This window comes from Pipistrellus kuhlii, unplaced genomic scaffold (genome assembly GCF_014108245.1).
Source record: "Pipistrellus kuhlii isolate mPipKuh1 unplaced genomic scaffold, mPipKuh1.p scaffold_m20_p_2, whole genome shotgun sequence".
Classification (NCBI taxonomy): domain Eukaryota; kingdom Metazoa; phylum Chordata; class Mammalia; order Chiroptera; family Vespertilionidae; genus Pipistrellus; species Pipistrellus kuhlii.
Genome location: NW_023425515.1, coordinates 71,534,737 through 71,552,612, shown reverse-complemented (window position 1 = coordinate 71,552,612; position 17,876 = coordinate 71,534,737). Strand labels below are relative to the sequence as shown.

The 17,876-nt window shown below is 37.7% G+C and overlaps 2 protein-coding genes across 4 annotated transcripts in view; one reads left to right on the top strand and one right to left on the bottom strand.

Annotated features, from left to right (window-relative positions):
- CMSS1 (cms1 ribosomal small subunit homolog) overlaps positions 1 to 17,876 on the bottom strand; it is a 361,662-nt gene that overhangs the window by 32,480 nt on the left and 311,306 nt on the right. For 2 of the 3 annotated variants that reach the window (XM_036447685.2, XM_045584029.1), the window contains one exon: positions 2,382 to 2,470. The exons of the other annotated variant lie outside the window; for it this stretch is intronic. In XM_036447685.2, coding sequence (XP_036303578.1) covers positions 2,382 to 2,470 — 89 coding nt within the window. The remainder of the gene's footprint in view (positions 1 to 2,381; positions 2,471 to 17,876) is intronic. 3 annotated transcript variants of the gene reach the window in all.
- LOC118724439 (actin-related protein 2/3 complex subunit 3-like) lies at positions 268 to 1,008 on the top strand. Its single transcript, XM_036447690.2, has one exon. It carries the CDS (start codon positions 316 to 318, stop codon positions 850 to 852), a length of 537 nt encoding a protein of 178 aa, XP_036303583.1. The 5' UTR covers positions 268 to 315; the 3' UTR covers positions 853 to 1,008.

The following is a 17,876-nucleotide window of genomic DNA, read 5'->3' as shown; positions in this document are numbered from 1 at the left end:
GGGGAGAGAAATACATGGGAAGGGGTTTGGGATGTGAATGGGGGGATGAGGACAATTATGTGATACCATAATCAACAAAGAACTTTAAAAAAGTAAACTAAAAATCAATAAAAATATATATAAGAAATATCTCTCTGCTTTCCTCTTTGCACAGACAAAAAATAATGAACAAATAAAAGAGATCTGAAGTATATTTTTCACTATAATTATTAACACTTCAGTGTTTACTCTTTTTGTCAACCATTATTGAAAGTGCTTTACAAGCTCTCTCTAACCCGATTCTCCTAATTGAGTTGAAACCCGGGAGACGTCAAGATGCTGGCTCACCACTCTTCTCTCATGGACCCCGACACCAAGCTCATTGGCAACATGGCGCTGCTGCCCATCAGAAGTCAGTTCAAAGGACCCACCCCGAGAGAGACAAAAGACACAGATATTGTGGATGAAGCCCTCTATTACTTCAAGGCCAATGTCTTCTTCAAAAACTATGAAATTAAGAATGAAGCTGATAGAACCTTGATATATATCACTCTCTACATTTCTGAGTGTCTAAAGAAACCCCAAAAGTGCAATTCCAAAAGCCAAGGTGAGAAAGAGATGTATACACTGGGAATCACTAACTTTCCCATTCCCAGAGAGCCTGGTTTTCCCCTTAACGCAATTTATGCCAAACCTGCAAACAAACAGGAAGACGAAGTGATGAGGGCCTATTTGCAGCAGCTAAGGCAAGAGACTGGACTGAGACTTTGCGAGAAAGTTTTTGATCCTCAGAATGATAAGCCCAGCAAGTGGTGGACTTGCTTTGTGAAGAGACAGTTCATGAACAAGAGTCTTTCAGGACCTGGACAGTAAAGAGAGCTGGGCAGACCCTGTTTCCACAACCGTGGGCAGCACTTTACAGCAAAACGTACACAGTTCTTTGCCTTTATTTCATAAAGTTTTATACAGAAGAGAGAAGAGAACATGTCTTTACATGAAAGGTTCATTATCAAGAATTTGGGGATGGAGTAGGGTGGGGAGAAGGAACTGTCAAAGGGTGATTTGAAATTTTCTGCAGTATTAAGCTGGTGCTTAATAAGTAATAATAAAGGAATTTCTAACATGTTGTCAGAAAAAAAAAGAAAAAAAAGAAAGAAAGTGCTTTACAAGTATTGGTCTTTTAGTACCCATTGCAATTTTGTGAGGAGAACACAATTGCTACCATAATTTTTCCAATAAGGTAACTGATGCTCAGAGAGTTTAACTTGTTTAAGGTGTCACAGCTCATAGGTAGAAATGCCAATCTGCTCCACAAACTGTTCACAAAATTTGAGTAGAGTCACCCTCCACTGGAAAGAGTTTAGGGCCACTTACAATAAGACTACAAACCATTATTACAAAGATGATAAATTTGGATTGACACTAGCTAATCCTTTAAAAATCAGACATAAGGAGTTTCTAGTCAAAATGGAGGCATAAAATCCTCCCACAATCACATTAAAATTGCAACCCAACTACAGAGCAACCATAATTCAGAACCCCTTGAAATCTAGCTGAACTGAAGTCCTATAGGACTGAGGATATAAAGAGGAAGCAACTGAGACTGGCAGGAGAGGCGGAGATGCCAACAGGCTGGTCCCACACCTATGTGAGGTGGTTAAAAATATCTCGGCTGCAGAGGTCCCACAGAGAGCCAGGGGTCCCAGCCTCACACCAGAACCCCTGGCCCAGGAAAAAGATATTTCATGAAAATAGAAACAAACAGAGCTAAGATAGCAATACTTATACCAGACAAAATAGACTTTTTTTTTTTTTTTTTTAACAAAGGCTACAATTTCAAAAACAACAACAACACACACATGGTAATCAATCAGGTTTGAGGGACACATAATGTGAAAAAGCTGCAAATGGATGTGAGTTGGCAATGTGAAGATTAAAAAGAAACAAAAGGTCATAGGCATTAGAAACAAAGTTTATCAAATGCCCACTGAATTTATCAAATGTCTACTCTGAAGGCAGCAAACACTGCGATAAGAATTCATACAATGGACCATAATGCTGGGTAACATATGGCTCTGGAGCCTGCTGGCAACATAGCATGGTGCTGCAATCACGTGTTGGGAACTGTACCTAAAACAATAAGACTGGATATTTGGTGAAAATATAATACAGAAATCTAAGATACCATTATTGTAAAATATATTTATATGTCAAAAATATTAGGGGGAAAATAGGCCTTGTTTGTTGATAATTAATGCAGCATGGGTCTTTCAAAGCAGAGAAGGTAAAAACTTCCCTAAAATCTGGCCACAGCTGCTCGTAGGGCACAGGGAATACGGTACAGGGTGGAAGAGGATGACTGCAGAATCCAACAGCTGTGACTTTCCCACAGTGACTGTCACCTGTTTGGTTTTCTTTGACGGGACAGGAACTGGAGCTGCCTCCTGCTGCTTCATTTCTACGTCTCCCCCTCCTTCACCATCTGATGCTTCTAGAAAATATAAAATTTAAAAATCAGAAAAGCCTCTCACCCACGCCCCAATTGCTATGACTGCTACGATTTCAGTATGTAACCTTTCTAGAAGGGTCTATCCCCTGACTTAGCAATTCCACCTCTAGGAAGATGCAGTTAAGGGAATGACCCAAAATGAAGCTGGAAATTTCAGCACCAAGTTGGCAGTCTTATTTATATAAAGCTGCAACACTGAAGATTACCCAGATGTCTAACATTACAGGATGTTTAACTAAGGAACACATACACTGATTTTACAGATAGTACACTCCTTGTTTAGATTAAAAAAAAGCTACTGCTACTTAGAAGGAATTATATAATAGGTTATGGGAAATTCTTATTTTGAGTTTTTAAAATACTTCAATAATGGAAAAGATAAAGTCTTATTCTAAGAATCAGAAAAAATAAAAGTTTTAATGTTTTTCCTGTTTATAAAGTTCTCTTAAAGAAGTACAGCAACCCTAAGTTTCCTACCTTCCTCAATGCCATACAGCCTTCCCGATTATTGCAGTTACTTTAAAGAGACATTTGGAAACTTTGAAAGGTTTTACTGATTCCCTTTGAGTTTCTCTATATATATCTCAGTCAGCTCAAAATATGAATTTGTGAGAAAACCTTGGTCAGAATTTAGATTTAGGTCCAAATTAACCCATCTGGAAGTCTCAAGCATTTAAAGTTTGCATGCCATAATGATTAATTTTGTGTCAACTTGACTGAGCTACAAGGTGCCTACATATTTGGTCAAACATTATTCTGGGTATTTCTGTGAGGGTGTTTCTCAATGAAGTAACATTTGAATGGGCATACTGAATAAAACAGATTGCCCTCCCTAATGTGGTTGGTCTCAGATATCCAACCAGATGAAGGACTGAACAGACTAGCCCTCCTCTGAGTAAGAGGATATTTTCTGCCTTTGGACTTGAACTGAACATGGGCTCTTCCTGGATCTGGAGCATGTCAGACTCCAGACTGGAACTAAACCATAGGCTCTCCAGGTCTCAAGCTTGCCAATTCATCTTGCAGATACTGAGACTTGTCAGCCTCCATAATTGCATGAGCCAAAATCCTTATTTTATATCTATATCCAGCTATATACATGTATAGATATATAGATATCTATCCCTTATGTTTCTGTTTTTCTGGAGAACCCTGATTTATACACATACTTTCAACTGTATAGCACGAAAAATAATTCTACCCCCAAAATTAAAAACAAAATAAAATTTTCAAAAAAAATTAACACATGATAATCAATCAGGTTTGAGGGACACAAAATGTGAAAAAGCTGCAAATGGATGTGAGTGAGCAGTGGATGGGTAGAGAATTAACAGGGAATTTTCAATGAGTGATTAAATTGGTATTAAAAGTATTTATAGAATTTTTCCCTTTGGGCAGAAAGTATTAATAATCATATTTTTCCTGATTCCTCCTGCTAAGTACAGCTTAAAATCCTGAGCCTTATATATAAAACAAACATAAGAAGTATCTGAAAGGTAGAGGGAAGAAGGCACACTGGCGAGGGATTCTGGGGCCCAATAAATATTGATAACATAAAGGTGAGCTCCTTAGATTTTCTTTTTGCCTCATTATCTCAGACTTGGATTTTAAGGAGCATCAACTTGAAAATGCCAATTTTGGACCAGATAAAAAAGGCCCCAATAAATATCTTTTCTATTCAACAAAGTAACCAGGAAAGCGGCAGCCTAGTAAGACTGAAAACTTTTAGACAATAATCACTTGACTCCAGCCAACACCACATAAAACTGGCCTCGTCCCCACCAGCAAGCGCTGAGAGGGGATAGTAGATTTTCATCCTTGCAAAGCTGTAATGAGACTCCCTAACTCCTCCTCCATTGCCTATCGAGTGGGAGTGGGCGCCTGAAGGGATGTGCATCCCAGAAGTGGTAACAAACCCATGTTCCCTCCTCTCATCACCACCATCACTGCTGTAGTATTAATGGAGACCACATGGTAAGCCTGGACTTCCTCCTCCTCCTGGCAGTAATGGAATGCACCTCTCACTCCCCATTAGGATAATATCAGAGTCCTATAAAGTCAGGACTTCTCATGCTGCCCAATGGTAACAAGATCACATCCTCACTAATAGTTTTAGCAATCACTAAGAAAGCTTTAGAAAGATACACTCAAAAACAGAAAGATAAAATAAAATAGAATTATAAATATGTTCAAGTAACCCACTGGACATTAGGAAAGAGAAAATAGAGAAACAAAACACAGCAAACAAACAGAAAAAAACCCCAAACAAAATAATATGGTAGATTTAAACCCTAACATATCCATAATTATAATAATGTAAATGGTCTAACCACACCAATTTAAAGGCAGAGATTGAAACAGTGGATAAAAAGAGATGAACTAACTATGTACTGGTTACAAAAAACTTACCTCAAATACAACAATATAGGCAAGTTGAAAGCAAAATGAAGAAAAAAAAATATAACATACAAATATTGATCAAAAGAAAGCAGGAATAGATATATTAGTATCCGGTAAAGTGGATTTAAAAAAAGCAGACTTCAAAACAAATAAAATTACCAGAAAAAGAGGACATTATATAATGACAAAGGGTGAATTTGCTGAGATGACACAGCAATCTTAAATGCATATGCATCAAACAACAGAGCTACAAAATATGAGAAGCAAAACAACAACAAACAAACCTGATAGAAATGAAAGAAGAAATAAACAAACTTATGATTAAGTGGCAAACTTCAACAGTCCTCTCAGAAATTGAGAGAATCACTAGAAAGAAAATCAGCAAGCATATATAGAATAACTGAGTGACAACAGTAACCAACAGGATCTGATAAACATTTTATAGACCACTCCATTCAAGAGTGGAATACATATTCTTTTCAAATGTTATGGAACATATACCAGTATAGATCATATTGTAGGAAGTAAAACAAATTTAAGAAAATTGAAATTGATAAGTAGCATGTAAAAAACCCTACAACAAACATACTTTATAATGCAAGATCAAATGCTTTTCCCTGTGTGAGAACAAGATAGCTACTCTGACCAATATTATTCCACATAGTGTGGGAACTTTTAACCAGTGCAATAAGACAAGAAAGTGAAATAAAAGGCATATAATCAGAAAGAAGAAATCAAGCTATTCCTATTTGCAGATGACATACTGTTTTCATAGGAAATCTCAAGGAATCTTTTAAAACAACAGCAACAAAAAATCCTCTGCTAAAACTAATAAGAGGATCAGCAAAGTTGCAGAATAAAAGATAAACATGCAAAAACCCAATTTTATTTCTATATATTAGAAATGAGCATGTGAACAAAAAATAAATAAAATAAAAATATAGTGCCAGCTGGCCTAGGTGGCTCAGTAGCAGAGTGCTGACCTATGAACCAGGAGGTCAGTTTGATTCCCAGTCAGGGCATATCATATGCCCAGGTTGCAGGCTCAATCCCCAATGGTGCAGAAAGCAGCCAATCAATGATTCTCTCTCATCATTGATATCCTTATCTCTCTCTCCCTCTTCCTTCCTCCCTGAAATCAATAAAGGTTTATTTAAAAAAAAAACACAGTGCCATTTACAATTGCTGAAAAACTCCCAAAATACTTAGGTGTAAATTTAATAAAACATGTAACTATTTTTGATTGCATGCTGAAGACCACAAAAAACAGAAATAAACCAAATAAACCAAAGAAGACCTAAATAAATGGAAAGATATACCATGTTAATAAGTTGGACAATGAATCATAGTAAAGATACAAGTTCTCCTTAAAATGATATACAGGTTTAACACAATTTCTAGCAAAATCCCAGCAAGATTTTCTCTAGATGTATACAATTATTATAAAACTAGAGGCTTGATACATGAAATTTGTCCAAGGGGCTCGGCCCTTGAAGCCACAGCGGTTTGCCTTGGCCCTCACCACCCTGGCTTTGTCTGGAAGGTCATCTAGAAGGACGTCCGAAGGTCATTCGGCTGTCCCGTCTAATTAGCATTTTATGCTTTTTTAAAATTATAGATTTATGTAGAATGGCAAAGGAACTAGAATAGTAAAAATAATTTTGAAAAGAATAATCAAGTGAGAGAAATTAGTTTACACAATTTCCACTTACATAGCTATAGAAATATAGACCCAGAAATAAACCCATACAAATATGCCCTACTGATTTTTGACAAATATACAAAAGCAATTTAATAAAGGAAAGGTCCTTTCAACAAACAGGGAAAATTGTATAAAATCTTTATAGTTTAGAAAAAAAATCTTTAGAGTTTAAAGTTAGGCAGAGTCCTTAATTTTGACACCAAGAATATAATCAATAAAATAAATAATTAATGTTGGACTTTATCCAAATTGAAAACTTTTGCTTTGCAAGGACCCTTGAAATAACAAGATTCAGAGTGAGAAAAATATTGTAGTTACAAACCACATATCTAAAAAAGGACAGACTAGTATCTAGACAGCATTAAAAAATTCTCAAAATTCAACACTAAAAACCCAGACAATTAAATTAGGAAATATCAAAAGACATGAACAGATATTTCTGTAATAGCTAACATTTAAAAAAATAGCACCAATACCAAATGGTGGTGAGTGAGGGTGCAGAGACTGATAACTCATATTGCACTGGGAATGTAAAATGGTACAGACACTTCCATTCCACAAATGAAAATAGTTTAGCAGTTTCTTATAAGAACTAAACCTGTAACTACTAGATAATACAGCAATTGTACTCCTGGACATTTATCCCAGAAAAATAAAAAACATGTTTATACAACAAACTGTATTTAAATGTTTACAGCAGCTTTATTTATTATTTATAATAGCCCCCAAATTGGAAATAACCAAGATGACCTTCAGTGAATGAATGGTTAAGCAAACTGTGGTATATCCATACCATGGAATACTAATTAGCAATAAAATGAAATGAACTATTGATAGGTGCAGAAATTAATCTTCAGAGAATTATGCTGAGTGAAAAAAGCCCATCCCAAAAGGTTACATATTTTGAGATTTCATTCATATAACACTAGTAGCCTGCGCATGAATCTGTGCACCAGTAGCTCTCTATGGAGCCTGTCTGCTCTGTCTGCTGCTCAGAGGCTCTCTGTGGCCCAGAGGCCCATCCGCACCTGGGCACGGAATGTTTGCCCCGTTGCCACAGCAAGTACAATATTTTGTCAGGCCATTCCCACTGCTTGTTCTCAGCTGCCGCTCCCTGCCCTCCCTCCCCCCAGGACTGGGGGACTCTTTCAGGGCTAAGAGGACTGGATGCTACCATCTTGTGGCTATGGGTGCCACCATCTTTATGACGGAGTGATGGTTAATTTGCATATTACCCTTTTATTACATAGGATTACTAAAATGACAAAATTATAGAAATAGAGAACAGAATAGAGTTTATAAGAAGTTGACTGGATGGGGTTGGAAGGAAAGGGGTGTTGCTACGAGAGAGCAACAAGAAGAATTCTTGTTGAAATGGAAATGTTCTGTATCCTGACTGTGTCATGTCAATATCCTTGTTTTGATTTTGATCTATAGTTTTGCGAGTTGTTAGCACTGAGGGAATCTAGGAAAGGGGACATGTGATTTCTTTATATATTTTTTTTGAGTTGTAAGGAAAAATCACATTTCACTTTATTAGATTATAGCAAAATGTATACAAAAATTACAACTTCTATTATAAATTATACTTATACTATGTAAGTATATTTCCATAGTTCTGAAAAATGCTCTGTTATTAAATAATTGAATACTGTTTCTTTTCTTTCCATTGTTTCTCTCTGGAACTCTGATAATCTATTAAGCCTTTCCATATACCTTCTATATATTTTAATCTCTTTTTCATATTTTTCTTCTTATTTTGTCTCACTGGGTCACATTTTGGGTAGTGTTCTTGGTTTTATCATCTCTTCTAGTTAATATTTACTCAATTTCATACAATCTGACTTTTTTTTTTAATAGAAAACATTTTATTTTTATTATTTTTTAATTAAGATATTATATATGTACATACCTTGCCAGTCCCTCCCTTCCCCCTTCCCAAACATGCCCTCCCTCCCCATAGTTTTTCCTCCATTGGTTATGCTTATATGCATGCATACAAGTCCTTCGGTTGGTCTCTCTGCATTGTTTTTAACAGCTGTATATGAATCTACACTGATTTCAAAATAAAAAGTTTAATAAAAAAAAGTCTTTAAAGGAAATTCACTCTTTTTTCAGGAAGCCCAAAATCATTATGCTGGAAAAGCTTCAAGGCTGGCTGTGGACCAAACTGGAGCACCATCCTGCTGTGGAGGCATCCCTGCCACTGCAGTTCCGATTCAGTGCCAGGAGGGCAGGTGGGTTCAGAATGGCGGTCAACACAGGGAGGCCACAATGGTGTTAAAAAAAAAAAAAAAGTCTGAGGGCTAGGGTACACAGGAGGCTCTGTTAAATTTGAAGTTCATATAAATGCTGTATATTTTTTAGTATAGGTTTAAGTCCCAAATATTGCATGGGGAATATCTAAATTATTAACTATTTATTTAAAATTCAAATTTAACATGGTGCTTTATATTTTTACTTGCTAAATCTGGCAACCCTACTTGGGGAATACCCTTCCCCAGAAAAGGCCACCTTTAGTCCTGTGAGATTTCTTACACTCGTTTCTATTCATAGTGTCCTCTTTCTTTTAACATCCTACAACCCTCTTCATCTGAAATCCTTCAAGTAAGCCTTTGCTAGGACTTGTACACTTACTATACCTTATAAATCAGCATAAAATTTTAACCTTCCTCATAGTGTGCGCACATATTGCATAATTGCTAGGCTTTCTCTCCATCTCAACTGTAAGTAGTTTGAGGGTATCCTTGAGTGCCTCAGGTACTTGACCCAGGGTTGATTATAAGTAAAAAGTGCTCCTTTCAATTGCTTTATTTACATTTCTATTATGGAATATATGTAAAACATTTAACCCCTTCCTTAAGTCTTCTATCCTTTTATTAGCTTTAAAATCACTTTAAGATAAAAAAGATGAAACAAATAAATAACCATCAGGATCAAAACCATAAATTTTTAAAAAAACAAGCTATGCTATTTTAAAAAAATGTCTGAATTTGTATTCCTCCATTGCCCAGAGCCTGAAAATGGAAGTGTACACAATCTGCATTTAAGCAATCTATCTGAAAATAGATACTTTAAAAGGGATGTGACTCTTACACAACAAAAACCCAAGAGAAATAATTTATTAATCAAATGCTCTAACTATGAGTGATTTCTTGTTACAAAAAATTATTTCATTTGAAACCTTTTAATATATAAAATGACCTCATATCATATCACTTTGGGTTGAATATATTAGTTTTTTTAGTCTGATATTTTTTGGTTCCAAAAGAGAAAAGTGATCTTCTGAAAGAAGGATGCTAGTTCTGTGATTTCCATTAAGAGAATACTGAAAGAAAAGCATGGAGACTCAAGCCATCCAGTCAGGGCCAGCACCAGGGTTTCTCTAGAGTTGCTGGCATTTGAGGAAGTTTCACTAGACCTGTGCCACTCAGTCCTGGTGGTTGTGCCCATGAACTGGAGCCACCATTTTACCCAAACTCCCTCACATCTGTCAACCATTAGTTTTTTCTCTATATCTATGAGTCTGTTTCTGTTTGCCAGCCTATGACCTAGTATATAGTCAATTTTAAAAAATGATGAAAGTTCTTTTTGAATAGAATGTATAGTTTCTAACCATTAGATGTAGAGCTATATACATATATATATGTATATATATATATGATTATAAACTAATGCATGTTTTTCAAATCTGATATATTTTTATGAATATTTCTGTTTTATCTATGAATAATTTAAATGTTTATTAATATCTCCCACTCTTATTTGGAATCTGTCCATGTTTTAACTCTACCAGTTTTTATCTCCTAGGTATATTAGGTACATGCACATTGAGAACTGTTACAACCTTCTATTGGTCAAATTGCTTTTCATTAGGTTGTGACCCAGTTTTTAAAAATCCTTCTCATTTAATTTAGTTCAATTTCACTTATTGGGGTATGGGGTGTTCTTTATTTCTAGAGGTAGTCAGCTGTCCTCTGAGAAATCTAACTATATACACTGAAAACTAATGCCAGAGACACAGCTGTACTTCAACAGTCTAAGTGTTTTGCTAAAATTACTCATCCTTAGGAGTCAGAATGTTTTATTTGGCTGGGAGAGGCAGGGCTGGGAACTGCTCTTTAAGAAACATGTTCTCAGCTTATTAAGGGACTCCCACCAGCATCACTGAGAAAGAACACAGTTCCCACATCCAAAGAACAAGATCCTGTGAAGAGTGAACTTGGTGAAGGTCCTAAGGCCAAGCCAGCAAAACAACACAGGGCAGTGGAGGGGAGAAGAGGGAGAGAAGTGGAGGGGAGGGGTGAGCAGTGAGAAGCATAGCCAATCAGAAAGGAGCTCTCAATTCTGATCCCACTTATACTAACTGTGGTCATGCTCCCTCCTTTACTGTTTCTGTACACTTTTCAAAATAATTAGTACAGCTATGCCATGATCAAAGGGCTTATAATCAATTAATCCACACCAGAAAAGAATCATACTGTCTGTAAATGTATCTCTCATTTACTCTATTCAGAACGCCACCTCTCCCTTTATTTTTGTCATGTCTGTTTTTCTATCAAAATCTCCCCCTTCCAAAATTCAGGTGAAGTTTCACCTCCTTTGTAAAGACCTGAAAGTAGAAACAAGGCTGTCTTCGGGCTATAATCCAACAAGTATCACAATTTTCACTGAGAAAGGAAAATATGGATAGAAGAAGACCAGGATCAGGTGTGCAAATAAGTTCAGTGATAGTGGCAGGAGCAGGAAACCCAAGGCCAAGTCTGTGGTGCCTGATGCAGGGCTTTGGTTGTTTTGAGCGGCTGTTCAGAGAAGCTGGGGGTAGGTTCAGTCGTCAGTGTCACAGCCTTTTCTGGCCATGCAGTCCTAGGTCCAGGTGTGGGGACACTGCACCACTCAAAGTCTTCCGCAGGCTTGTGGAGGTTCATTAGGCTTAAATTAGCTTGGCACGTACCTCTCAGGTTTTGTTTTTCCTTTTCCCCATATCCAGCAAGAAGCAGCACTATCCACCTCTTTCATCTCTCAGGCTTCTTAAGATGTCTTCTTCCTTTCTCCACAAGATTTGACAAAACGAGTGCTTCTGAATATAAGTTCTTATGAATTGGTTCTATCAGAAGTTTTGTTGTCATTCTTAATTGGAATGGGGGAGTGGGGGAATCCCTTTTCACCTTTAATTTTGCCATTTCCAGTGGCAATTGCTGCAGCCTGGTCTACCTTCCAATCATGTTATTTTCACAGCTGATGATGTTCCTAGCAACAAACCCAGACTTTGCTTACAATATATCTTGCCAGTTCCCACAGAAAACTTGAGAGTTAGAGAATTTCTGAAATAAGATGGCAAAACTCTGAACTGGAGTTGCTTTATGGTTCCCAAAACTCTGAAAGTAGGTAAAATACTAAGATCAATAAGATAATCTCAAAAACACATGCCTGATGAAAAATCTCTCACCTCCTTTCTACAGGGAGCTTAAATGCTACAAGATTTGTGCTATCAGTTACATGCCAGCAGAATTAAATCTTGAGGGTTGTTTTTCAAAATTCTGACTCCTCTGGGTTAGTAGTACTGCATTTACTAATTTCTAAAAATGCACATAGCAAGTATCCTCAGGAACCACCAGCCTACATGGTAACAAAGCACCCAGAGCCACAGGAAGCTGACCTTTAAGAAACATGCTCTGAATACAATCACTTATTTAATTCCCATGGCAATCTTATGAGATGGGTACTGTTATGATAATGTTTTACAGAGGTGGAGACTGAGGCACTTGCCCAAGGTAAATGAGAGAGAGAGCGCCTGGATTTGGATCTAGGCAGTATTGATTCAGAGTCTACTCTTAATCACTATGCAATGCTGCCCCTCTTACTTAAAAACAAACTAGTTAGCTCTCCCATGGTTCTGGTCTCTAAGCAGAGTATTGGAATTCATGGCTACTGTGGGTAGAGCCCAGTTTAACATAATAATGTATGTTCTTATATTTGAACATAGAGGCCTAGTGCACAAAATTCATGCACTTGGAGGGGTGGGGAGAGTCACTCAGCCTGGTCTGCACCCTCTCACAGTCCGGGAGCCCTTGGGGGGATGTCTGATTGACGGCTTAGGCCCCCTCCCCTGTGACATCCTTAGCACTGCCATGGAGATGGGAGAGGCTCCTGCCACCACTGCTGTGCTTGCCAGTCATGAGCCTGGCTTCTGGCTGAGTGGTGCTCCCCCTGTGGAAGCACACTGACCACCAGGGGGCAGCTCCTGCATTGAGTGTCTGCCCCCTGGTGGTCGGTGCATGTCATTGAGATTGGTCATGCCACTGTTCAGTCCATTTGCATATTAGGCTTCTATTATATAGAATAACACTCATTTAATTGGGACAGAAGGCCCAGAATGTGCTGAGCATTTCCCTCTAAAACAAACAAAAAATAAACATACTCAATTTGCCCAGTTATGTGTTAGTAACTCTCCCCCACAACCCACCTTCATCCTGTATTTTAGCTGTGGAAAAAACATATTCTGTTTGCCTAGGCTAGTCCTGGTTTATACCTGTCGTTCCCACATCCCATCTGTTTAGTATCTGTCTTATTGCAAGGATTTTTAAATATATTAATATGCATTACTATCCAAGTGTGGGAATGGAAATGAGGTCATCCTCAGACTTATCTGACCCCTGACCTCTGCTCTGTGCAGCACAACTGTTAGCATTCCCAGAACAGTATTCTGTGTGCATGTTTTGGGAAGTGCCAGTGTAGAGGAGTGATGGAGGCGGTCTTAGAAGGCCTAGATTCTAGTTCCAACTTTGGTGATCTTAGGCAAATCGCTGACGTTGTACACAGTTTTCCCATTTGTGAACTGAAGTCATACTGCTGTGATTTATGATTCTCTCCTGGTTCAGGCCAATTTCTATTAAAAATGCTTTATCCTGGAGAAGTCAAAATTTCCAGAGTGAGGTGGAATGCTGGAGTACAGAGGCATAGGTAAAATAAAAAGTAAATAAAAAAGGTGAACATGGCCTGTTATATAGTGAGTTACATCATGTCCTCTGAATAGAAATTTCATAAGGAAATGGCCTATGAGGCTGCAGTGAGGTCTGCTACACATTCACCTTGCTATAAAGTGGGATCCCAAGGAAGAGAAATGTTACAATGGAAAAGCACACTGTTTCTATTAAGACTGCCCCATAGTCTTCACAGAGACTCCAACTACCTATCAGATTACTCTCAGTATGCCCTTAATGTACATAGTGTGTATTGGTAAAAGTGGGTGTATTGTTCACATGCTCTGCTTCAGAATGCTTACTTTTCTTACGCAGCTTCTCAATGGAAAAAGCCAGATCTTAAACACTGTTTTGTGTAGCTTAGGACAAGACACTCTATTACTCCATCCTTAAAGTTTCCTACTGGTAAACTAGGCTTAGAGGTATTAACCTATCAATGAATTACCCACTACATGGGAAATACACTGAGAGGGATTTATGTTTGGAGTGATGTTCTCCATGATGATATGAGATGAAGCTGAGACGTACAATCTAATGAGATAAATAGATAAGAGAGACTAAAATTAGACATAAATTGTCAAAACTATACTACCCATTTGATGCAGTTATTGTTAATTTTTTAAAAATACTTTTCTCTGATATAAAGGCAATACTAATTGTAGAGACTATAGAAAATAAAGACAAGTTAAAAGAAATAAAAATTTGGTATCCTATATAATAAAGAGGTAATATGCAAATTGACCCTAAAAGTGGAAGAACCAGAACAGCTCGACCAGTCACTATGAGGTGCACTGACCACTTTTTGGTTCTTTTCCCTGCCAGGCAGGCTCCCATCACCCAATGGCAAATGGAGAACCCGGGGTGGATGGTGGGGGATACGGGCAGCACCAGGCCACGGCCCCCGCCCCGCTAGTGGCCCCACACACAGAGGGCAACCCGTGATGGGGGCAGGGCCGGTGAGCAGGCAGGAACCTCCAACTTTTCAGCCCCTCCGCTCAGTTGGAGGTTCTAATTGCCCGATGACGAATGGGGATCTGGGGGTGGGTGGAGGTGGGGGGCGGGGCAGGTGAGGGGGCGGGAACGGCTGACCTCTTGGTTTCTCCCCCCAGCTGGCAGGCTCTGATTGCCTGATGGCCGGTGGGTGGTGGAGGGGGATGGAGCCAGCTACCAGCAGCTGGGGAAGATGGCCCTGATTGCACGTCAGGCCTAGAGACTGTGCCTGCACACAAAATTCATGCACCGGGCCTCTAGTTACTATACAAAGATGGTCCCACTATAACAAAAGATCTATTATAACACTGACACATTTACTTTACCTTTTTTCTGTTTCAGTGTGTATACACATGCACATACACATACACATACACATATGTCCACACAACATTATATATCTGGAATTACATACCAAATATAATTCCAAATACATTTCACATTCTATTATGAGCATTTTCCCATCTTCAGTAGTCTTGAAAAACATTTTCAATGGCTATATAACAACATGCTGTTTGCCTGCATTACATTTATTTGTTCTTTAATCATTGCTTAGACAAAATTTTGCCTTTGCAAATATATTGTAATAGATAACTGTAACATTTTGTGTATTTCTGACTAGAACATATTTCTAGAAAAGAAATTACATTGTAAAAAGGTAAGCATATTTATTTTTTAACCCTCATCTGAGGATATTTTTCCATTGATTTTTTGAGAGAGTAGAAGAGAAGGAGAGAGACACACAAAGAGAAAAACATTGATGTGAGAAAAAAGTATCGATCGATTGTCTCCTGTATGTGCTGCGAATGAGCTAGGGATCAAGTCTGCAACCGAGATGCCTGAATAAAACTCCTGACCTTTCAGAATGAGGGCGGATGCTCTAATCACTAAGAAAAGCTGGTCTGGGCATAGCAGAAACTCCTGATATTAAAGGCAGTAAAATTCAAGAGGGGCACAAGTTTAGAAAGACAGACATCTGAGGAAAATGAAAAGTGACAGTGCATATCCTAATGTGGAGGAAGAGAAGAGAAAACTATAAAAACAAATAGATGCATGAATTCAAATGAGCAAAGTAGTTTGGATAATGACATTATAATACAGCAATCAATGTTCACATTAATGTTTCAATTCTCAAATAATTGTTAAATGGGCTAAGTTTCTTTAAACATTTAACTTAAATACTATGGAGTAGATTTTGTTGAATGGTATAAAGTGAAGCTCTAACTTTATTATTTTTCCAAATATTTAATCAATATTCTTAGCTGTATAAGCATTCTCTACACTATATTTAGAGAAACTCAATATTCTCTAACATCATCCTGTATGATGCTTCCTTCCTCACTGACTTGTTATGGTACTTTTCATTTAATCAAAACATAAAGCATACATACGCTAGGGTCTAGTTCCATTGATCTGCCTCTGACTCTTCTATAGGTACCGCACCATATTATTTTTAAAATATATTGAACATTCTTCTTTATGTTCCTAAATGGCTGTCACATTAGAATACAGGGAATAGCAAGAAAGGGAGCTCCAAATTCAGGCCAAAATCTCTAAAAAGCTGAGATGGGCCAGGAATAGATGAAGGTTAGTAAGGATGTAGATATGGAGGTTAAGCTGTTTTGCTACAGAATTTCACCTGTCACTCAATGGCTCTTTGGCTTTGGACAAGTAAGTTCACCTTTCTGTGCTGTGATTTTCTTACATATATACTGAGGCGGTTGAGAGGATAAAATGAGTTAGTGTAAAAACAGAACATTGCATAGTCCATGGTAAACATCATTATCACTTATTTGAAGCTCTCTTCCACCTTCCTCATGCTACTGAAATTATTCTTGCAAAGGACAGCAAATGATTCCCTAAATGTCAAATCAATACGGCACAGAGCTTACAATTACCGGCTCTCTAGAATCAGGTTATCTGGATTAAAATGCTTTCTCTGCACTTACAAGCTGTGCGGCTTTTGAAAACTTACTTGTTCTTTCTGTGCCTTAATTTCTTCATCTATAAAATGGGGATAGTACCAGTGCCTACCTTATAGTGTTGTTACATGGAGTCCTGACATGATGCATGTAAATTGCTTAGCACACAATTCGGAACACAAGTAAATCCTCAGGAAATAGTAATCATAACCATCACCTTACTTGATTGCTCTGGGACATTTGACAATGTTGTTGACCATCAACTTTTTGGCACTCCTCCTTTGTTTTCTGGCACACTATGGTTTGGTTCTCTGGTGACCATATACTTTCTCAATGTTCCTTCTTCTAAGCCAGAAGTTAGCAAATTTTTCTTTAGAGGATCAAGTAGTTGATACTCCAGGCTTGTGGGCCATATGATCTCTACACATTGAACCTTGAAACTATCCAGTGAAAATGTGTACATGAGTGGGCCTGGTTATATTACAGGAAAACTTTATATACAAAATAGGCAATCAGTGAATGGGCCATAGTTTGCCAACTACTCCTCTAGGTAGTTGTGATAGCTCACGTATCATGTAATTAGACCACTCATTCTATTGCACCTGTCCTCTCTACTAGACAGTGGGCTATTTAAGAGCAGGGTGTCCTTCCATCCTTGCAAACCCTGCAAGGAGCATAGAATCTGGCAAATACAGTTAATCAATATCTTCTGAAACACAGAATGAGATGACCATATAATATCAATCTTAACAGTAAAAAATTTGCTGTGCTACAAGGCAGAAAGCATGTGAGCCCTTCAGTAGCTACAAAAACAAACCACAGAGAAGACCTCATGGCCTGTTTAACACACTGAAACATCTAGCATAATTAATCTTTTTTTCTTTAATGTGAGAGGGAAACTCAGGTCCCGGAAATTCACAATGTCAAGGACCAAGTAATATTGCAGACATCAAAATAGAGCTGTCCAGCATGATCTATAAAACAGAACATACTTTATAGGAATGGAGAAACAGCTGTTTCCCCATTTCTGTTTTAAAAGAGGAAATAGGCTACAGGACTCAGGAGTATATGCTAAACATGTGGAGAAAATTTATTTGCTTAAAGAAATGTGACATGGAGTTGACAAAGGGCTCAGTTTGTAAAAGATAATGTCTTGGTGGATGAAGTTAAGAGGATAAAAAGGATATAGAGAGATGCATTTCAGCATTGTGATTAATGAAAAAAGAAACATCAATAAACACTGAAGGGTAAAAAAAGTAAAGATGAAGCTGAAAAGAACTGAATATGCTCTAGGGGAGGCACTAACTATGAGAACCAAATATCAATTGCAATAGTAATGGATTTATTAAAATAAATTTCAGATAAGGATGACACGGGTTTAGAAGAACATA